General features: G+C 43.1%; 1 protein-coding gene across 1 annotated transcript in view; it reads right to left on the reverse strand.

The window, feature by feature from the left end:
• Positions 1-23316, reverse strand: part of NKAIN2 (Na+/K+ transporting ATPase interacting 2) — a gene marked incomplete at its 5' end in the record, with an annotated part of 470357 nt that overhangs the window by 16555 nt on the left and 430486 nt on the right. Inside the window, one exon of the mRNA XM_015423828.1 lies at positions 22094-22154. Within this exon, the coding sequence (XP_015279314.1) occupies positions 22094-22154 (61 nt within the window). The remainder of the gene's footprint in view (positions 1-22093; positions 22155-23316) is intronic.

The following is a 23316-nucleotide window of genomic DNA, read 5'->3' on the forward strand; positions in this document are numbered from 1 at the left end:
TCCAGGCATCCCCAGGTCCCACCTGGAGGCTGGCATCCCTAGGCAGCACCCTCTGGGTGGCTTGATACCACCTGATTTCCATGACTCAAGTAGGCCCAGCTGCTTGCTACTGTTCATCAGCAGCCACACTATGAAAGCCAGTGTGATGTAACAGTTAAAGCTTCAGATTAGGGTCTGCGAGACACAGGTTCTTGCGGTGGAAGCTGACTGTGTGATTTTGGACCAGTCACATACTTTCAGCCTAGCCAACCTCACAGGGTTGTTGTGCAGATAAAAAGGAGGAGAGAATAATGTAAGCTGCTTTGGTCCCCACTGTGGAGAAAGACTGTAATCTTCCTAGGTAGAGGCTGTGGGGGAGGGGTGTGGAGATGGGAAGTTGAAGACAGAGAGGCAGATAAAGGTAGGTTGGCTGTTGGGTGGGAAGGAAATTGTGTTGCCAACTCCAGGTTGGCAAATTCCTGGAAATTTTGAGGGGTGGAGCCTGGGGAGGGTGGGATTTGAGGAGGGGAGAAACTACAGACCAGTATAATGCCATATACTCCAACCTCCAAACCATACATGGAGGAGAGAGAGAAAGAAAGGGGGGGCAGAAGGGAGAAAGAGTATGAGAGAGGTAGGGGGAGACAGGAGGAAGCAAAGGCATGAGGAATAGGATAACCATCCCGCAAGTTTCTTGCGTGTCTCCACTTGTATATAACATTCTGGAAGTACAAAGTACTAAAGGTAAGCCAGTCAAACCCAACTCTAGGGCACAGTGCTCATCTCCATTTCCAAGCCGAAGATCCAGCGCTGTCTGAAGACATTTCCATGGTCATGTGGCTGGCATAACTAGATGCCAAGGTGCATGGAATGCTGTTACCTTCCCACCGAAGCGGTACCTATTTATCTACTTGCAATTTCTTGCTTTTGAATTGCTAGGTTGACAGGAGCAGGGACCAGAGACGGGAGCTCACTTTGTCATGTGGCACTCAGGTCTCGAACTGTCGAACTACTGACCTTCTGGTCAGCAGTTCAGCATCTTAACCACTGAGCCACCACAGCCACAAAGTACTACTGATAGTTTATAATAGATATATAAATACCTTAGAGAGGTCATGAGAAATGCTTAAAAATATAATTCCTTCTCACTTTCTAAATTATATTTCAGTTGGGTCAGAATATTTCTAGGATCATTTCCATCATAATGTGCCATTTTTCATGTGGGTCCCTAAAGCATTTTAAAATTGACAAAATGATTCAAATAGACTGGAAAAATTCTGCAAGCTGTACCCAGTCATCACCATCTAGAGAATATGCATGTTAGGTAGGATCATTGTGTCTCTAATGAAATAAGTTGTTAGCAAGAGTTTGCTGTAGGCAGTTTATTCCCGGGGCAGTGTGGGGATAAGGCAAAGAAGAAATAAAAAGAGAAAACGTGGTACAAAAGAAGGAAAATTCCACCACTACAAAGAGAATTCTGAAGACCTAAAGAATGAATAAAGGTCTACAGCAATGGTCTTCACACCTGCAGCATTTCAGGAACCCTTTCCCTATTACTGGCTGTTAAGAAGATCCTGGGCATACAGCATGGAAATCCACCATTGTGCAGAACTTTGCTGGACATTTCCATTGCCACAGAGATGACTGGGCAAATTCTCCATCCTTTTTTTTTTTTTAAGCCCCTGGAGGGGATTTTTTATTTTTTTATAATACTATACAAACTACAAAGAAAAGAAGGGGGGTAACTACACTAGGGAGAAAGGAAAGTAACCCACACTATACTAAAAACCCAAGAGTAGGAGATCATTACCCTGTTAAACTACAGTTAGTAATAAAAAACCTGTTAGTAAACAATATACTTTGTGAGATCCTGTCTTTCTAAGCTTATATGTTACTTTATTACTTGTTATGAGAAGATCCCCAGAGCATCTCCTCCAGCTCGCTTCATAAGAGGCAATTTTCAGAGTCCTTCTGCCTTTACATCTATGCGAATGCCGGAGAAATAACCCCTCGCCGAGTCCGAGACCCGACCAAGCCGAGCCGACCCGACGAAACAACAGCGACAACCACCACAGGGGGGTGCCGGTAGGCTGTCCCATCCCTATACACTCACTGTGGCCCTAGTTAGGATAAATGGGTGATTAGCACCAAGAAATTGTAAGCCGCTCAGAGACCCCTAGCCACGGGGTTCGAGCGGGGTATCAAGCTGAATGTTAAATAAAATAAAAATAAATAAAATAAAATCTTGATGACTTCTTAGACGTTCACTCGAAATTCTGCAGCCCAGTCTTCCTCCGTCTCCAAAGGGATAAAACCGCTGATCTTCAGCCTCTTCCTCTTTGGTTTCATCCTCGGGGCCCAGTGGCATCTCAAAGGCTTCTTGATCTGAGCCCACTGGGGAGGGCGGGGTATAAATACGAAAAATAAATAAATAAAATAAATTGATCTTGGGGGCCGTTTCAAACTCTTTTCTATCATCTGGGTTTAAGATGACGCTTTCTGAAGACACCTGCAAGGAAGTAATTAAGTCCTTGTAATTTTCTGTTTCTCTCATGCTTTTCCTCCTTGTCTCTTTGAGATCGCTGTTAGTTTTAGTATCCATCTCTTTTACTTTGACAGCCATCTGTTCCATTTTTTCTGCTGTTGTTGCCGACTGCAGCTACCGGGACTGAGTTGTTGATTTATCTTGGCAAGCTGGTGGTTAATACCAACAAGTTGCTCCAGAATCAGCTTGGTGGCTTCCGCTATGAGTTCTATGACGTTCACTTCCCTTCTTCTTGGAGTTGTTCTTGCTGACTTTTTAAGTATGTCCGCCATTTTAACACTTAATTTTCAATATAAAATCATTTTCTCCCCAGCTCTGAAAATTGCTTCTACGCTGTTTAATCGCTTAGATGCTCATGGATGTCTCCCACAACAGGCTTATATACTTATAAAGTCCTTCCAAAGTATCTGTTTGCAATTGCCTCTCCCCCCCTTCTGCTTATATAAATGCATCAGACAGGCATCCCTCTCTCAGCATGATTCCGATCGCTCAAGAGGTTTCGGGGGGGGGGGATTCTCGCTTCAAAGTATCCATTTACAATTGTCTCTTTCTCTCTCTCGCTCTCTCCCTCCCACCTTCGCTTATGTAAATACGTCAGAGAGGCGTCCCTCTCTCAGCACGGTTCCAATCGCTCAAAAGGTTTTGGAGGGGGGGATTTACACTTCTATTTACAGTTCACTCATTTTAACTCACAGTTCATTGTTGGTCTTTATCCTGACCACACTCATAATCGCTCCTTCGCCAGATCTCCTGCGCTTGACTGGGTTGGCACAGCTTGTGCCTCACTAAGAGGATGCAGACAGCGGGGGGGGGGGGACCGTCAGGGGGGGGGGCGGATAGCGAAAAAGAGGCTCACCCTCAAAAGCCCTATGGCCTGGGGGGGTCTCCCTGACCCCCCCATGAAGGTGCTGATCCAGCGGCACCCCTCCCCTCCGCAGCTGTGCGATGCGCCTTCCCGGAGCAACGGAAAAGGTGTCCGCCATTGTTGTGCCGTAGACCCCGCCGGCAAGTTCGCCATCCTGATTAAACTTCCAAGGAATTACAGAGCATGGGCATTTAGAACATGAGGCTTCTATTCATCAAGTAAATCAAATGGCAAACATTGATTGGAAGGGTGGTAGTCAAAAAAGGGAGGGCGGGGTAAAAATGCTAAAAAAAATGCCCCCCTCCCATAAATATTTGGTGGGCCTGTGAAAATTAAGCAGTCAACCACATACAACTGAGGATCCCTTGACTTTTTTTGCTGAGTTGAGAATTTGGAAGTTCCCAGTTTAAATCCCCAGGCAGACAAAAAGTTCAATGGGTGATCCTAGGCTATTCACACTTAGCCTAAATCTGTCTCATTGGGTTAATGAAACAATAAAACAGGGAGGGGAGGCTATGTGCTGCACTGAGCTTCTTAGATGAAGTGTGGGATAAAATGTGATAAAGACTGAATTCGTTCATTCTGAGAAGCCATTGACAGAAACCAAGGGTTAGCCAACATTTGGTAATTATTCTTTATGGGGAAAATTGACTAATGAGTGGTTCATTTGGGGAAAATGGAAACCAAAAGACTTTTACATAGTTACTTTCCATGGAGGTAGGCTGAGATCACACACATTAAATAATCCACTTTCAATCCACTTTCGATGCACTTTTGATCCAGTTGGAAAGTGCATTGAAAGTTAATTGAAGGTGGATTATTTAGTGTGTGTGATTGCAGCCCTAGATGGTGTACATCTAGATTCTGGCTGTGGTCACACACACTAAATAATCCACCTTCAATTAACTTTCAATGCACTTTCCAACTGGATTTTGTGAACTGGCAAAATCCAGTTCGAAAATACATTGAAAGTGGATTATTTAGTGTGTGTGATCGCAGCTTCTGTCAGTATTGTGTATTGTGGTGATAGGGCTGGAACATGAGATTGACCTCATTATGTGCTTAAAATATTTGCTATTGTTAGTGTAAATGAACATGGTAAAAAACATGGTTACTGAACATGGTAAAAAACCCACCATGCTTAGAGCAGCAGTGGGGGAAAAAATAAAAAAATGGCTGTCAGGATGACGGTGTGTGACATCACTTCTGGGGGAAACCTAAAAGTGACATCACACCTCTAGGAACTGCTGGAAGCACTATTAAAAAACCACAAAGGTTTTGACAATTTTTCAAGAGGACTGATGTCATTTCTGGAAAAACAGAGAAGTGACATCAGTCCGCTTTAGAAATTGTTGAAAACTCTGTGGCTTTTATCTTCTGGGTTTTTTCCTGGAAGTGACATCATGCCATCACTGACAGCCCCCCCATGAACCCACCCTCCCTCCAATGCTCCCTCTAAACTGTGGAGTCTCATGAGGAAAAATCCTACTTTGTGAGCTGCTGGCATTAAAGTTGTGAGTGAGCGACTGGGCTGCTGCATAAATTAGTCTGCTCTGGAGCCATCCTTCCTGAGCTAAGACGAAAAATGTGTGAGCCGGAGGCTAAAAAACTGTGAGCTAGCTCACAATAAATCAGCTGTGAGGGAACAAGGCCTCCCTCTGATTTCCCACTGGTTACTGGCTGGCTTAACAAACCCGCTCATGGCTGAGTCTATACAGCTCTGGTAATATTTGTACAGAAGAACCATGTTATTAGTCTGATTCCTGATCACACAGCCCTGTAGAAGCACCTCCCAAACCTATACAATAGGCTATGAATTGAGCTTTAGGCAATGTATTCTCTAATAATATAGGTATTTGTGGGTAAAACTGTTTTATTACATAGTATGGAATGAAAGGTTTCAGGTTGGGGTAGGTTAGTTCCCAATACTTCTGTGTAAAAATACCTTTAAAGTAACATATAGAAGATAGAGAGATAATTGCTTTTATTTATGTACAATTTTTATTCTATCTACCAAGGTTCTCAGCATCTTCATAACACAATTTAGAATATAACCACAAACCAAACATTAAGAATCAAAAAATCATCTAAAACACAAACATCAAATAATTTCAAACTGGGTGAGAAAGTCATACGGTTCTTCTAATTTATTAGCCGGACTCTAAAAGTGAATCTCAAAGATTCTCTACGGCTGCAGTCACACACACTAAATAATCCACTTTCAATCTACCTTAAATGCACTTTACAGCTGGATTTTGACCGTTCACACAGTGAAATCCAGTTGGGAAGTGCACTGAAAGTGGATTGAAAGTGGATTGTTCAGTGTGTGTGATCGCAGCCTATGGCAGGGGTCCCCAAGAGTGGTGCCCGTGGGAGCCACAGCACCTGTCGACACCTTTCCATTTGCCCACCAAGTGTTTTCAGAAAGTGGGCAGAGCTCAGTGGGGCTTTTGCTCAGCAGGGCTTCTGATTGGCCACAGGAAATCTGATTGGCTGAACAGATTTTCTAAAAAATTGCTTTTGGCAGCAATTCTCACCACAGCAAAAGGTCCTCACTATGTGGCTAAAAGATAAGCTGTGTGTATCTAAGAAAATATTTTTCAACAATGTGTTCATTTTAAAAGGCATACCGTTAAGCCAAGTTTCTGCCTGATGTGCTGAAGTGTTACTATTAGGGTTATGCATAAACTCACTTCCTGACATTTTGTGCTTAGCTCCACCTCCTGTGGCAGTCGTTTTGTGTTTGTCTCTGCATCCCATGGCCGCCATGTTGTGCCTTTCTTCTTGTTCTGCAGTAACCATTTTGTGGTTGTGCCCATCGCCCTGTGTCAGAATTCCAAACATGCATACAGGATCGAAGAGGTTGGGGACCCCTGCTGTAGGTCATTATGGAAAAGGCCCAGCAAGGGATTCCTGTCATCCTAACCTTCTTAACAAAGGGGACTCTAGGCAAGACATTCAAATTTTTAAAGAAATACATACTTTGGTTTGCTCCAGGGAGCCAGTAGACCAATCTTCCTCCCATCATCGGGTATTCAGCTGTAAATTTTAGCAGGCCAAAACTCAGATAAGAGTTTGAGAAAATATAGATGTGATTTTTCTGTGCTAGGTAGTGCTTTTTAAAGAAATAATTAATAGACAAAGGGCTGCTGCTTTAACTATTACAAAACAGTATCATCCTGCTAAGCTGTAAAAGCTATTTTTGGGGGGTGGGTGGGGTGGATGAAGAGAATGTGAAATAAGGCAGCATGCAGTGGGAAGATGCATAACAGTGGCCAATGGGATGTGGGCTTATGTCCCACACTGGACTTGGATTCTTGTTATGCCACTTAGGCCTGGTGCAGATGTATCACCGAGTGGGTCATAGACTATATGTTCTTTTTACTCTTCTCCCCTCTTGTACACAAATTCTCCCTTCCTCTCTCAACCCCCAGTCCATCCAACATTTGCTAAGGGGGTGCTTAAATCCCAGTTCAGAAATCACAACTCTATATCATTAAACCCAGGGCTTTTTTTGTAGAAAAAGTCCAGCAGGAACTCATTAGCATAATAGGCCACACCCAACAGCAGAAACTCATTCGCATATTAGGCCACACCCTGACTGCACCATTCATTAGCATATTAGGCTGCACCCCCATGTTGCCAGAAGTGTGGTCATCCAGCCACACCCACCTTTTGCTTCTTATTCTGTTTACCCTGTTTGTTGTCAAAACCCAGGGCCTTTTTTTGTTGCAGGAACTCCTTTGCATGTTAGGCCACACACCCCGTAATGTAGCCAATTCTAATGAGTTCCTGCGGTTGGGTGTGGCCTATTATGCTAATGAGTTCCTGCTGGGTGTGGCCAACTTGGGAGCCAGCCGGAACTCCGTTCCTGCCCAAAAATAGCCCTGATTAAACCATGGATAACTCTGGGTTGTGTTAACTGCTTATCCAACTCCTCCCCCAACAACAAAAATATCGGAAACAAATGAGACCAATCTGCTTGATAAATAAAGCTAATCACTTTTGTAATACCAGTATTTGAGTGAGTGGAAAAAAACCCAGAGTTTGGATGTGGAATTAATTTTGTTCTTAAAGGAGAATTATAGCCTTCTGTGAGACCTGCAGCTTTTTAATGAACCAGTTTATTTCTACTGCCGGTTCTCCTACTATAATAAGCCGCGTGCTTTAAAACAAATCCTCATTCTAAAAACATGTTGATGTAGTATGATAAAAAAGAAAAAACAAATAAAAGAACAACATTCTTTGTGGGAACTATCCCCTTAATTTACTAAGATGAATCACCAGTTTTATTAAATTGTATGCCATCATGACGACAAGCCACTCAAATGGCAACATTACTTCCATCACAACACCACTATTATTTAGATGTATTGGAAACTCGAGCTTGACAGTTCCCTAAGGAGATAGTGATGGATGTTTGGGGGACAAAGGGGCCAGGTAGAGTGGGAGACGGTAAATTGACATATAGGACACTAGTGACAGCATCATTTTCAGTGTATGAGTCTATGTATTAATATTTTTCATAGCACAACTGTGTCTCTTAGGGAGTTCCTTAACATCAACTTCATTAGTGAGGAAGGCAGCAATCCATAACCAATTTTCTTTTCATGTTGCACTTGTTCGCATAGAAACCTGGCCCTTTTGTTAAAAACATTTGCAATTAATCCCTCAAACAAAAGGAAATGCAAATCTTACAGTCTCTCCTAACCAAAATCCTCCAACTCAGGGCTCTGTTCACCATCTATTATACACTAAAATGAATTGAAATTCCCACTTTGAGCCTAACCTAATTTTCTACTGATAATAGGCATGGATTCCCAGAAGCACTTCATGCATCTTGATAGTAACATCCTAATTTCCTTTCCTGGTAAATGTTTTAAATAAGATTTTAGCACCAAAGGAAATTAACCTTTAAATTAATTGTAATTATAAAATGCTACTGCTGATTTTGTCTTCAGCCTAATTGCTTGCTATTATTTAAAGCAGCTGTTCCTCAGCTGAGCTTTAAGTTGAGGTTTCTCAGTTACATGGTACCAATTGATCAAGGTGTCTGTTTCTGTCTGTGTGCAAGGTGGTCTGTTAGAGGTGCTGTTAAGGTCAGGACAATATTGAGAAATGTACATGCCCAGCAAATTTGGGATTAGGGTTATGGGAAACCTGCCTGTTCCCACAGATATGTCTGCTTTCTCACGACATGTTTGAGATGCTTCGTAGATGCAGACATACAGATTTGCAACACAGTTTCTGAATCACTGTTGCAGACTGCAACGTATTATTTTTTATTATTATATTTTCAACAACTCGCTTAGCTGTGCATCATAATTCACAAGCACAGACCTCTCTCTGAGAAGACTAATGTACAACTGAACCATTCTGGTGTGTTACATCATTCCCATATCATCCCTTGCCCTCCCCCCCTGCACTGCCTTTCCCTTCCCTTCCTTACACATGCAGAAGAACGTCTTGTGAAGTAGCTGATTTTGAGCAGAAAAAGGTCCAAAGAGAAGGGAGTTAAGCATCTCATCCCTCTACCATTCTTTCACTCATACTGACAGCCTTACATAACAGTTTTTCATTTAAAAATACCATTAAGGATTGTTATACCATGTAGCGATGCCATTCCCCAGGTGGGGGGAAGGGGATCCCCTGATTTTGTGGGCTCCTGGCTGGGGGGGAAGCCCTGTCCCCAAAAGCGACCACCTCTCCCTCCCCTCCTGTGAGATTTAAAGGGCCCTCCAGCTGATCTTGCGGGGGGGGGGGGGGGGGGGAGAGTGGCAGCCACACACTGCATGCCTGAACTCCAAGTGGTGAATTTGCCACTTGGAGTTCAGGCGTGTCCGGCACCGGTTCCCATGTGATGACATCACTTCTGTTCTGTGTGATGCCATCGCATTGAGGATGTCCCCACCTCCTCCAGGAACACCCCCAAAGTCCCCCGCTGGTGATGAGGAAGGAGTTGTCAACCCTAATATCATGTCTACTGCATAATGTTCAGTTTGGCTCAAATTATACAGCTGTAAAAGACAAGGCAGAAAAAGTTTTCTAAATAAGCAGTAAGGAATGGATCCACCGGTCCTTTTTGCTAAGTAGAGCTGTGGTGGTGGGGAGATCTAGGGATATAAAATCATCTGGTTACACTGGAAGCCCATGAAGCCAGGAGTAAATAATGTGATTTGCTTTGAAATGATGTTTGAGCTGGGTCTAGATAAGGGCACAGAGAAAATCTCAGTGTGGGAACCTGTGATTTCTCTCAGTCAGGACTGTAGCTAGGAATTTTTTCAGGGAGTGGCGCCAAGTGGAAGAATGCTAATTTAATTAATGGAGCCCTGGTGGGGGCGTTTCAATAGGGGGTCCCCCTGCTGCAATTGCTGCTCCCCCCCACTGGCTATGGCCCAGCTCTCAGTGGTCTTGCTGCTAAGTGTGAAATATTCACAGGAAAGAAGGAAATACTCCTCTAATTCCTCACTTAGTGGAAAAACTTGGGCCCAATCCCTTTGTTCATATAATGAGTAGGGGCTAGAAAACTAGTTTGATACACCTCAAAACTTGGTTATGCCCAGTAGGAATTTCTCTGTTTTTTAAATTGGAGTACTCCCCCACCCACCATACTTCTTAGAATGTTGTTATAAGATAATGCTGAGCTTTTGTTTTGAGAAACAGTAGTTCAAAGCCCCTGTGGGTAAATATAACTAGATTTGTTGTTCTTTGAATCATAGCCTACATATAAATGGTTGCTTTTCATTATATATCAGGGATATACAATAGATAGAACTATTTTCTAACCTTATAAAATAAGAAGATTAAAAGGTATAGATTAGTAGACAAATACAAGTGCTGTTGAACATTGCCCAAGAATTGGGAAAGTCTTGAAATGTATTGCCTCTCACTCAAAATAAGGAACATCCCACATACTAAGTTGGTGTTCTAAGGCCACTCTGGAAGCTGCTTAGGATGGCAATGAAGCCCCTACACAGCATAATTGGAGACGTGAGTGTTATGCCACACCAATGGCAAGCCAGTGTAAACATGGTGTGGGTGCAGCTGCGCTGACATAGAGGCAAGAATGGGAAACACTCAGGGCCTGCCCCAGGGGGTTTTTTTTTGCACACTAGGCGAGGATAAAACGCATTTTAGGAAGAATGAAAAACACAAAATCTGAATGACCTGGTAGAACTGTGAGGGAGTAGAATGGGCTGTATCCCTAGGGGAGCATTCACTAGGGCTGCCAACTCCAGGTTGGGACATACCTGGAGATTTGTGCAATGCCTGAGGAGGGAAAGGACTTCAATGGGCTATAATGCTACAACTTCAGGCAGACGGGCAACCAGGTGTGCGCTGGGCAATCCCCCATGGCCGGGCATGGCGCGCAACGGGGACAGCGGATTTTTCTTCCAGCAAGTGGCTTGACTCTGGCAGCACCCTCTCTCTATGGCAGCCCGGGGTTTGCCTTTGGGTTGCGCAATGCCGGTCTGGCGGGCTGGGGGAAGCGTCTGTTCCCACCGGGCCTCGGGGAGTCGAGTGGGCAGCTGGGGCAGAGGGAGGGGAAAGCCAGCAGGCCAGCAAGGTGCCCTCTGGGGGGAGAAGCCCAGGGTGAACCCGCACCAGACGCCGGTGCGCAGTGGCAGGGGGTGCCCGGGAGTGCCGTGTTGGGGCTGCTTCGTTGAACGGCCGACCTGGGACTGGGTGACTGGAGGGCAGTGAGGCGACCAGCGGCTCCAGAGTTCTGGGGCTCCCACATCACTGCGTAACTTCGCTGCCTTGCCCTCCCCCCTCCATCCCTTGCCCTCCCCCCCTGCACTGCCTTTCCCTTCGCCACCGGAAGGGGCACCTTTTCTGAAGGAGCTTCTCTGCACCCCCTGATGTCTGCACCCCTAAGCAGCCGCAGAGGTTGGCCTAGTGTAGAGCCGGCCCTGGCAACACTAAGGTGTATCTAGTGTAGAGCTGGATTCTTCTTCTTAAGCTCTTTCATCTCAGGTCCTGCCCCAGCCCCATCATAACATTTCACTGCTGAAAGAGGTGGCAAAATATAAACACTCTGAACACCCTCTTTGATTTTTGCAGGCAACAACAGCTCTCCTAATCATCAGCCCAGGACACCCACATCTCAGAGAACAGTGTGTGTAGAATGGGGTTACACCTCTCTGGCCTGATGTTGTCCACACTTAGAACACAGGCAGTGGCCACCGCTCCCCTGGATCACTGGGCTTTTTGGATTTTTTTAAAAATGGCACTGGAATATAATTACATTGGTATGTTATAACAATAGGTGTAAGAGGTTCTCTGAGTTCCCAGCTTTGATTTGTAAAAACAGAAGTCTGTAGCTTCCCCCATTGTGGAAATATGAGTTCCCCCTTATAGCTCCGCAAGGAAAAAGGGTGAAGACTTACTTAAAAAAAAAATTAAAGGTGGGAATTCAGAGAATATACTACATATACTGTTACATTGGTATATCAATATTATTATATTCTAGAGCCATTTTAAAAAAAAATCAAAATCCTGGTGGCAGGGGGAGGAAATGGCTGCCACGTGGGCAGGAAAATCCTAATGTTCTTACCCACACAGTAGCCATCCAGGCATTCCTAAAATTCCTGTTATCTTTCCCAAAATGGTAAAGTAAAGCAGGTTTTAGAAAGATCAGAGAAAAGCCAGGGAAACTCCAGGCGGGACATGAATGCACCATGATGCTGTGGGGAAGCAGGAAAAAATCTGCTTCCCTACAGAACTGAAACTGGGTCAGATAAAGTGTGTGGAAATTACTGTCATGATGAGAACTGTAAATAAACAGCACTTTGTACAAAAAAAAGAGGACTTCGTATGAACACCCAAAGATTAAAATAAACTTTAAACTTTGTTAAAGCACACCATCAATTCAGAACCCTTGCAAGTACTCCACTTCAGGATGCAAACAACAAACTGGTTTCTCAACTCCACTTCTCATATCAGGGACGCAAGAACAATGTGAGTAGGCCCTTGGATCAGCGCTTGTGTATATAACATGGATACGTTCACCAATCCTTCAGAAGGGCTATGCTGCCTTTTTGTTTTGTTTTATTTCTAAATTTGGCCTCTACCAAAACTTGGAATAGTAGATGGGAATTTATTTCTCCAGACAGGGGGCAGAAGGGAACCCCATGCAGTTAAGCACGTCCTCCACTTCAAAGAAAGGATGTAAAGTAATGACCAGCATGCTTGGGAATGGGCAAACGCAAGCTGGCTCATTCACCCCCTCCCTCATTCAAAAGATAATAATAGTGTCTTGGTTAATTGATTTCAGCACTGCATAAACACTAAGAGGATACCTGTTTAATTCTAAGAATCTGTACACCTTTAGGAAACATCAGATCAAATTTTGGACCTTGGTATACACTGGGCAGACCAGTCCCATAATATTTACCCTGAGCACATGTATGTATGGGCTGCTGCCATATTAAGGGGAATACTCCTGTAGTTGGCGTATATACCCAAGTAGGCCATTTGGGTAACAAATGCACTGCACAGAGGCAAGAAAGGGAGTGAGATTCCATGTTGCACTGTTGAACTGCTACAAATGTTATTTCCTCTTGCCCCTGCAAATTGCAGTTACTATATATTGGTTGGTTTACCAACCTTTCCTCTCTCAACAGTTATTAACAATGGGTGTGATCATACAAGCTGTTTGGCCCGACATAGCCACCCCTCCCCTCCGGACCAAACGGGCGTGATCAAATGTGCACATCTGGCCCCTCTGCCCCACTCAGCCCTACTGCACACTAAAACAACTCCCACATGGATTCAATAGCCACTGGCAAATTCCGGTGGCTTCCTTGGCAAAGCACTTCCATGGCAGGTTTCCGGGCGTCTGATCGCCCGGGCATGCCATGGAAATGCATGAGTGGTATGATCATTCCACGCCATTTCCGCCACATCCTTCCCCTCCCAACCCCACTCCAACATGTTTCAATGCCCCCACAGAATGCTAGTCTGCTTCTGTGCACACACAGCGGGATTTAGGGGAAAAACCCCCAACCAAGCCACAGGTTCATGGCTGCTGCTCGTTAGCGATGTGAACAACCAACCGCAGACCTGCAGCACTATGATGCTGGCTTTGGCCGCGCTGTCTGATCGACAGAAATCACCCCAAACTCAAGCGGCTTATTTAAAGCTGAGATACTGCCACGGCAACCTGCCCATCTGACCACACCCAATGTCTCCCATACAGGGAGTGTGGGATAAGTATGCACAATACAGAGCTGCCAGGGATGGGAGGTTGCCTGGCAAGTCTAATTAACAGATAGTTGTTTGACCAGCATAGTTACATCTATTATTGGCAAATAGTGGCAGGGAAAGTTCTATCTGTGATTCTTGCAAAGACACAGGAGCCCTGCTACACCAAAAGAGATGGCGCCCCACTTATCTATTTCTGAATTCTGTCCTGATACTGTTCAATTAATGTGTGGATTGTTTCACAGCTGTCTCTGTTTTAATGGCGTTTGGTAGATAAGCCTCCACAGGTAGCATGACAGGAGGTAGGGTGACAACTAGAGATGTAAAATTTCTGGAAATTTTGAAGCTTGGAAAAAACCCCAGTTTTTCCCCAGTTTTTTTCGGGGAAAAACGGAATTTTTTGGAAAAATTGAAAAAATGCTACATTAGCACTTCTTTTGTCTTTTCTAGATTGAAAGTCATTCTGTTACTTTAGGAACATAAAATATGACTATGGACATTTTTACTTGGCATGAAATTATCACAACTAGCATATTAAAAATATAGTGTATCCAAACAGTTATTACAAACAGAATACCCGCCCACATGCAAAAACAAAACTGAAACCTTTTTCTTTTCTCGTGACAATAGCATCTCCTAAAGGAAGAAATGCATCTTGTTCTTGCATTGGAGAGTTCAGTTTGTAACCAAGGACTTGCTTGTCCTCAGTGCACAGAAATTAGATCAATCTGATACCATATATATATTTCAATTTGTATCCCGCTCACCCCCGAAGGGCTCTGAGCGGCTTACATGTTCCAATTCATACAATCCTAAACCTATATTAGAAATGATTTGGAAAATATTTGAACACCTTGTCTTAAAATATTTTTTTTCACCATGTTAAAATAAAACGTTCCATAATCAATTTTTTTTCTTTTCTTTTTTCAATTTTTCCAATTTTTCGGAAAAACCCAAAAAAGGCTTCAGGAAAAAAACGGGGGGAAAACGGTTTCCCCCCGAATTTTTCTGGTTTTTTTCCAGGCCTTCACATCTCTAGTGACAACACCTGCCTGGGAAATACATGGAGATTTGGAGGCGGGGTTTAGGAAGAAGAAGGACCTCAGCAGGGCATAATGCCATAGGCTCTATCCTCCAAAGCATGCATGTTCTTCAGGGGAATTGATCTCTGTTTTCTGGAGAGCACTTGTAATTCCAGGAGATCATCAGCCCCCACCTGGAGGTCGGCAACCCTAACAGGAGGGGAAATGGTTTCTGGGATGAATAGCTGTCGGGACCACTGGTGATTCTAGCAGTGGGATGGCTACCTGGGAAGATACAAAGATAAATGATTTTGAATCTTGGGCAGCCAGTCAACCTGAGCAACCCATCCCCAGTGATTGGTCCGATGGGGCAAAATTTCAACTGTGCCAGGGACTTCTTCCAGACCTTTCTGCAATTTAACCTCATGTAGGTCTTGTACTGGGGTCTTCAGGCATGTTAAGCCTGTATCTTTCTCTGTGGTCTTTCTGCACTGATACATATGGACGGTTTTGACACAGGGGCCAATGGAGGATTCCAAATGCTCCATGACATTTCTTTTCCCCTTGTGGTCAGTTGGGCGTGTAGTTAAAAGGAATAGTTTGCTATATGAGAGTTGTGGATTCTAGTCCTGCTTCTTCTTGCTGCTGATTAGTTTGTTGATAGCCTAAAGAGGAGCTTTGCTTTATTCCCACCCTCAACTCTGCTGGGATCTGGATGTTTCACTTCTGTTTCCCACATCAGAGTCCCCCCCTCCAATTTGCTACTGAGAAGAGGACAGGAAGATTTTCTGTGCATTTGCAGTTCTTTGTCCTCATGCCAGTATCTATGCCTCCTTTGCCTGGCAAAAAGCTGCTCCTCCAGGCACTGCTTCCCATCAGGGACCTGAATCCAGGTGCTTCCTGGACATGCTGGGAAGGATGGTTACATGAGTGTCCTTCATACCATGGTGGGTGCTGTGTCACTCCTTCTGTTGTTACATTCTTTTTTTTTTTAAGCCCCTGGAGGGGATTTTTTAATTTTTTTCCCAATACTACACAAACTACCAAGAAAAAAATAGGGATAGGGGGACTACAATTAGGGAGAAAGAAAAAGCAACCCACACTAAACCAAAAACCCAAGGTTAGGAGATCATTCCCTGTTAAACTACTGTTAATTTTAAAAAGGCTGTTAATAAACAATATACTTTGTGAGGACCTGTCTTATATTTTAGTTTGTTACTTGTTATGAGAAGATTTCCCAAGCATCTCCGCCGGCTCGCTTCATAAAGGCAATTTGCAAAGTCCTTCCACCTTTACATCTATACTAAAACTCTTTAAAATCTTGATAGCTTCTTAGATGTTCACTGCAACCCAATCTTCTTCCATCCAAAAGAATAAAACCACCAGTCTTAGGCCTCTTCCACTCTAGTCTTGGGGTCCAGTGGAATCTCAAAGGTTTCTTGATTGTGAAGGGAAACTCCAGCTCTTTTTTCTCAGCAGGCTTTAAGATGACACTTTCTAAAAACATTTGCAAAGAAGGAGTTAAATCCTTGTAAATTTTTCCTGTTTCTCTTGTGCTTTTTTTTCTTTTCTCATTGAGATCGCTGTTTGATTTAGTGACCATCTCATTCGCTTTGAAAGCCCTCAATTCCATTTTTTTCTACTATCGCCTCCTGCAGCAGCCGGGACACAAATTGTTGATTTATCTTGGCAAGCTGCTGGTTAATACAAGTTGCTCCAGAATCAGCTCAATGGCTTCTGCTAATAGTGCAGTGACGTCAACTTCCCTTCTTCTCGGAGTTTTCACCATTTTTTTTAGAGTGCCTGCCATTTCAACGTTTTATTTCCAATAAAATCTCTTTCTTCCCGGCTCTGCAAATCGCATTCGCTGTTTAAAAGCTCATGGAAATCTCCCACAACAGGCTTGCACGCTTATAGATAAAGTCTTTCAGAAGTATCCGTTTACAGCTGTCTCTCCCTCTCCCCCTCCCCTCATCCGTTTAGGTAAACGCGTCAGAGAGACACCCCCCTCTAATCGCTTAAGGGGTTTCAGGGGGGGATTTCATTCCAAGTATCCATTTACAATCTTTTCTCTCTCCCCCCTTCATTTATGTAAATGCCTTGAGAGGCATCCCTCTCTCAGCACGTTCCAATAGCTCAAGAAGTTTTTCCTTTGGGGGGGGATTTTCTCTTCTGAAGACAAATCGCTCATTTTCACTCACAGTTCGCTCCTTAACTCACAGTACATTGTTGGTCTTTATCTTGACCACGCTCTTAATCGCTCCTCCGTTAGATCTCCTGCGGTTGATAAAGTCGACACAGCTTGTGGCCTCGCTAAGAGGACGCAGTCAGCGAGAGGGACCGTCAGGGCGGAGGGGAACCTCCATCTCCCTACAGTTAGCAGGAAAAGAGGCTCACCCTCAAAAGCCCTATGGCTTGGGAGTTCTCCCCGAACTCCCGTGGGGGTGCCAATCCAGCGGCACCTCTCCCCCTCGCTGCTGTGTGGTACACTTTCCCAGAGAGCTGGGAAAGGCGTCTGCTATTATTGTGCCACACACCCCGCCACCCCGTTGTTACATTCTGTGGGAAGGTTGGGGTGGGATTACTTGAGGGAGATGAACTGGCATCTCTTGTCTTGATTAGCTGCTACTATGTCCAGGTGACATGGGAGTATTTGCTAGGATCTCCATTTGCCTGCTTATGTCGGGAGACCTCCAGCTAATTGCAGCTCTTCCTCAGCTGATCAGTGGGTGGAAACTGGGGTAAAGGAGGGGGCGATTGTCCTGAGGGGGGAATTAAAAAGCCACACAAGTCTAAGCAATGTCACTATAGCCAATGCTAGCATTGCCGGACAGTGCCTGGAAACCAATAAGAAGGTTGTGGCAGGGACAGCATCCTGAGAGAAAAATTAAAAAGAAAAATTAAACCTTGGCTACTTATGAGAAGTTCTGACCATAGAGTTCTTTATGATTCCTAGAACTACCAAGAAGTGACAAGGTTAACTCTAGAAATGACCAGAAATTCTATGATAATCTTACCATAGAGTTTCTGGCAAGTGCTGGGACTAGTTACTTCCAGGTAGCTCTAGGAATTGCCAGGAACTCTATGGTCAGAGTGCACTTAATTTTTCTTTTTAATTTTTCTCCCAGGATGCCCCTTCCCTGCAACCTTCCCATTGGTTTCCAGGCATTGTTCGTCAACCCTAGTGTTGGCTATACTGCCATTGCTCTACAGTTGTGTTGCAGGGCTTAGGCTTGAGCTCAGTCATATATGGGCAACAGGTAGAAAGCTGAGATTTCTATGCATATAATTCAAGATATCTGGATTACTGGGGGGGGGGGGGAGACCCTGGAAATTTTTACCTCTCCCATTCAAAAGTTGAGACCTGAACTTCACCTCATAATAGAGGCCAGCTCTCCAGCATGCAGCAATATACACAGGGAGTGTCACTGAGCTGAGGCAGCATGCAAAATTACAATCTTGTTTCAGCCACTTAACCTTAGTTTACCTACATCAGCTTCTTATCAAAGGCTTGCTGAACTGCTGGGAAAATATTATCATATATGAGGTGTTGTATTTGTATTAAAGGAATACATGCATATGTTTGGTTTTTCTATGCTTTTTTCCTGCCCCTAGGAACCATTTAGAGGACCAAAATAATGTAAGCGATAGTCATCTCATGGCATTCCAGTCGTTAGGCTGCAAATTTTGCATGATCTTGAATTATTCTAGCAACATAAAAAGGATCCCTGAGGGGAAAACTGCATACAAAACAGAAACACAGATCCAAATATCAAACTGCTCTCTGACAGTGTAATGGTTGCTCTCTATTTCTGTATCCTTAAAGCTTTTTAAATAAAAGGTTCTGTTTCCGTGTATTTACTTTCAATCATTTCACATAGTATTGCAACTGTTTAAAATTCTGTAAGACTATATAGGAAATAGATCAGAGCTTCCGAGAGAATACTGTATGAAGTAGTTGGTGAATACCTGGCTACATGTTCACACTTTTACGTAAGCACTGTATGGTATTCAGAGATCATTTTTTGGAATTTAACTCTAGAGAAATGAAATTTCTTCATTCTCTGAAAACATGTTGGCATTGTTTTTGACTGCAAAAGTGCCACAAACTCATGGCTGCCAACTCCCGCTTGGGCAATTCCTGGAGATTTGGGGCCGGTGCCTGAGAGTTTGAGGAGGGGAAGGAGCCTAGTGGGAATGTGGTGCTATAGAGTCCACCCTCCAAAGCTGCCACTTCCTCCAGGGGGACTGATCTATGCAGCCTAGAGACCCAGGAGAACTCTAGGCCCCACCTGGAGGACGGCAGGCCTATACCAACTAGATCTGAAACTGGTTAACTATTCAGATGTCTCATCAGGATGCCAGCTTTCAGGTGGGACCTGGGAATCCCCTGGAATCGCAGCTCCTCTCCAGACTACAGAGATCAGTTCCCCTGGAGAAAGTGGATGCTCTGGAGGGTGGACTCTGTGGCATGGTATCCCACTGGGGTCCCTGTCCTCCTCTGGCTCCATCCCCAAATCTCCAGGAGTTTCCCTGACAGGACCTGGCAACCCTGTGTCTCATGCATAAAGTCACAACTGTTTGTTCATCAATTAATCTGGAATAACTGCAATGGCTGGACCTGATGTTACAATCACTAATGCAAATTAAAATGCATATTTCAAAAGCATGGACTGAAAGGTGGAAGAAGTCCAGAATCAAGCCCCATCATTTAAACAGGATGATAGCAGGCAAAGAAGAATTTAACTGTGTGACCTTACACGTGCCCAGCATCTTGTTTAAACTATTCTAATATGTGTACAGTGCTGCTACACATGCCAAATTAGCACACCAAAAAAAGGCCCACCACCAGTTATGAATCTCTGGCTAGCTAAAGTTGCACACGAAACACCAGAGAGTCCAGCGTCAATGAAATGCTGGATCCATGAAAGATTGCACTAAAATCTGCTTACTCGCCTGTAACCTATTTAATCAAGCCTAGTTGTGAGTGCAATAGAGTGAATGAGAAAAAATAATGAAACTCTGTAAAGTAAATTAAGCAAATATGTAAGAAACTGTGATTATCTCTATTTTGAGGCATTCGTATTTGGGTCCCTAGAATATCTTCAGTAAGTAAGAAATAAGTAAGAAAATCTTGCACAATTTAAGGCATTTTAAAAAATTATATTGCTTTCTGCCTGAATGTCTGTATCTTTACTCAGAAATAATAAATGGGATTTATTCCCAGGAAAATGAGAATAAAGTTTGCAGCACCCTTCTAAATCCAGTGAAGTAAATGGGCTTAGAAAGGTACAGCTTTGCATAGGACTGCACTATTAGTGAAGTATTCCTCCCAGTTTGATTTTGGGTTAGGGAAAGGGACAAGGGGCTACACCTAGCACAGACCGTGATTGGCATGGTGACACTGATTAATGGCTACTTTTTCGAGCAAGACAAAAAGGAGGAAGAAATAGAATCTTCCATCCTGCATAGCCCCTTTAAACTTTTAATTCTATGATTCTGTGTAGATGATAGAAAATTAAGAAACATAACAATACACTGAAATACAATAAAACCCGTATGCTTTTGAAAACTTCTACCTGAATAACACTGCCTGGGTGAAATGAGAAAATTCATCCGAAGATGTAATCAAGGATACTGAAACAGACTATGGCTGTGTGAACCAATATGGAGTCTCCTTGGCCCCCTGCACTGTACTTTTTATACAACCATGGTTGTGAGTTTTGGAGCATGCCAGTTTCCTACAAACTCTGCTTCCCTGAACAGAGAAGAGCCTGGTAAGGCACAATTCAGTGAAGTAGCTGGGCTTGTCTTTTAATTTCATGTAACCTACAAATCCCACAAGTCTGTTGTTTTATTGATGACCCTCCAGAGCTTTTCACTAAACAACTAAATATTTAATGATTGTTTAAAAAAAAAAAAAAACACCAACCACCCAAAAACTCCCTATCAAATTGTTGGATTTTCCTGACATAAAGCTTGTACGAGAGGAATCAAATTGCAAAGAGTTTAAACTGATTAAATAAATATTTCAAAGTAACAGAATTACTGAGCAATTTTAAGAAAATGTAGCTCTAATAAGATTTCTGAAAAACAAGATCCTCGGGTAAGATTATATCCCACCGAGAAAAAAATAGGTGTTGACATTTTAGTGGTTTTAAATTGTTACAGCTAATAATACCAATGACATTAGAATGACTACAACTTTATGGTATTAAAACCAGAGAAAGCAAGGCAAAGAGGGAGGGGATGTGATACCACTTGTGTTTCGATTCCCTTTGTAGGTCTCTATCCTTAACTGATTTCCCAATATAATTCTATAACGTTTCTCTTTGAGGTGTACACCACATTTTGCCAGCTTGGCTCACTCTTATGTGGGGCCTACCTTCACACTACTAGGGAAGAGAAGCTCTTATTATTAAGAAGAACATGTTTTTGATTTTATGGTGGTTAAGTTTTTTGATGATTACAATATTCTACTATTTATAACAGGTTTGAGCCAATGGTCCCCTTCTGCTAAGTGAGGAATCATCTTTGGAGGAGGATTGCTCACTTAATGAAAGGGATCTAATCCAGTACTTGTATAGGCTTTTAATAGTCTTCTTTTTACAATATGGGAGAATGGTAAAAATGTAAATACAGATTGCATGACTGGTATTAATGACAAGCTGAACAATATTAGTAGCTATTCAAACAGTAAGAGCAAAATTAATGTAATTGAACTGTGTCTGCTCTGCCGCCTGCTGGTAAGGTTGGCAGGTCACCCACTGGCCACCAGCAGGGGATGCGGGGGCAGAGTTGCCAGATCCAGGTTGGTAAACTCCTGGAGATTTGGGGATGGAGCCTGGGGAGGACAGGGACCTCAGTGGGATACAATGCCACAGAGTCCACCCTCTAAAGCATCCATTTTCTCCAGGGGAACTGATCTCTGTAGTCTGGAGATGAGTTGTAATTCCAGGGGATCCCCAGGCCCCACCTGAAAGATGGCATTCCTAAACCTACCTGGGAGAATCCCAAATGCATTAAAAACCCATCCTTGGCAATTTTGAATTGTATAGTGGAAGCAGTACGAACTTAAAGGTCTCCCTGACGTCAGTGTTATGATGTAGAAGTCTTATACTGAACTGATGTGCCAGTTCTTGCCAACAGTCAGCTTACAGGAGCTGAACATCCAGTGTAAACCAATGGTATAACAACAGACTGCACTTGTGAAAAATATTTGTAGGTGAAGGGGTTGTTTTGTAGTGTTTTATTTCAGGAAAAGTAATTGTTTTCTAACACTGCATTTCCCCACTCTCTCCATTTGCTTCAAGCAGTTGCAGATTGGTTTAGATCCAACATGCTGGACATAAAACCCCAGTCTTGGTTTCACAGTATGACAAATTATTCAGAATGATATCGGAGTGGAATGGATGAGCGAGATGGATGATGTAAGAAATGGCTTCAACCGTCATGTAATAAACCTTTACTACTTACAGCTGTCCTCTTCTTCGGTGATGCATTTCACAACATAACAGGCGTAGATGAATCCTGCCAGCTTAAACAAAATGGAAAAGTATTAGATATAGAGGGAAAGTGATGTGTTATAAGAATTAATCATCTTTCCTATATTTTGTTTTCTATGAAAATTGTAAATCCTTAGCATAATTATATATTTGCAGAATGATGAATGTCCATAATGGTACTGGGTCTACTGTAGTGCTGTTTTGAAATTCATCTGTTTCTGCTTAAAAATGAGGACCAGGAATAAAATTAGTGTATCAATAATTTCAGCATGGACCTTTCTGTGCAATGACAGTGCAGCCCAACCAAATATTATGCATTGCACAATAGTCCTAATATTCCACATGATGTCCACTTGCATTTAATGGATGGGCAAATATTATAGCAGTGGTAAAACAGCTGTGAACTGGACCTATCACTTTATAAAGACAGTCATTCTAGCATAGCAGAGGAGAAAAGAAACCAGCCTCCAAAATATTTTATATACAATGAAAGATTTTTTAAAAATGGCAAGCTAGTAGGGAAGGCACTTGTAGGAGAGTCTTGTTTCTGTTTGAAAATATAATGCTGGTTGAGCAAACCACACAGATTAGACAAACCGCTGTATCTCAGCTGAGATCATATATGTGGCGTCCTTTGATCACTTAAAAGGCGCATGTGAATGCTAAAGAGTAGTAGTAGTAATAGCACAGCACTGGAACTCTATAGCAGATAGTAGAACTAAACAAAAACAAAATACAGAAGAACTATCATTCTTGACTGTATCATGGAAGATTTCTAATAGCAGTCCCTGACACTTCCCCATGGCAAATAAAACTCAGAACATGAATACACGCTTGTGTGAGAAGAACTGTATTTTTCAAGATGCAAAATACTGAAGCCAACAGTCATGTGGTGGGCACACCAGATATATAAATAGTGGGTAGAATGACACAGCCCAAGCTTATTCCTGTGCTTTCTTTGTGGGTGGGTAACTTCCATGCCAAGGTTGTGTGTGAACCAACCTCAAGTTCTAGGAAAATGCTGTATCTCTATAATAGAAAGATTTCACTTAAAATTAAGACACAATTTGGAGCAGAGCTGTGATTGCACTGGATTTTAATCTAACATATAAATGAAATAAATGAATAATAAAAGTAGATAAAAGTAGGTTTGTTGGTGGGTGCGAAGGAGAGAAGGAGACAGAGAAAGGTGAG

Source organism: Gekko japonicus, unplaced genomic scaffold (assembly GCF_001447785.1).
Source record: "Gekko japonicus isolate JY-2015 unplaced genomic scaffold, Gekko_japonicus_V1.1 scaffold186, whole genome shotgun sequence".
Taxonomy (NCBI): domain Eukaryota; kingdom Metazoa; phylum Chordata; class Lepidosauria; order Squamata; family Gekkonidae; genus Gekko; species Gekko japonicus.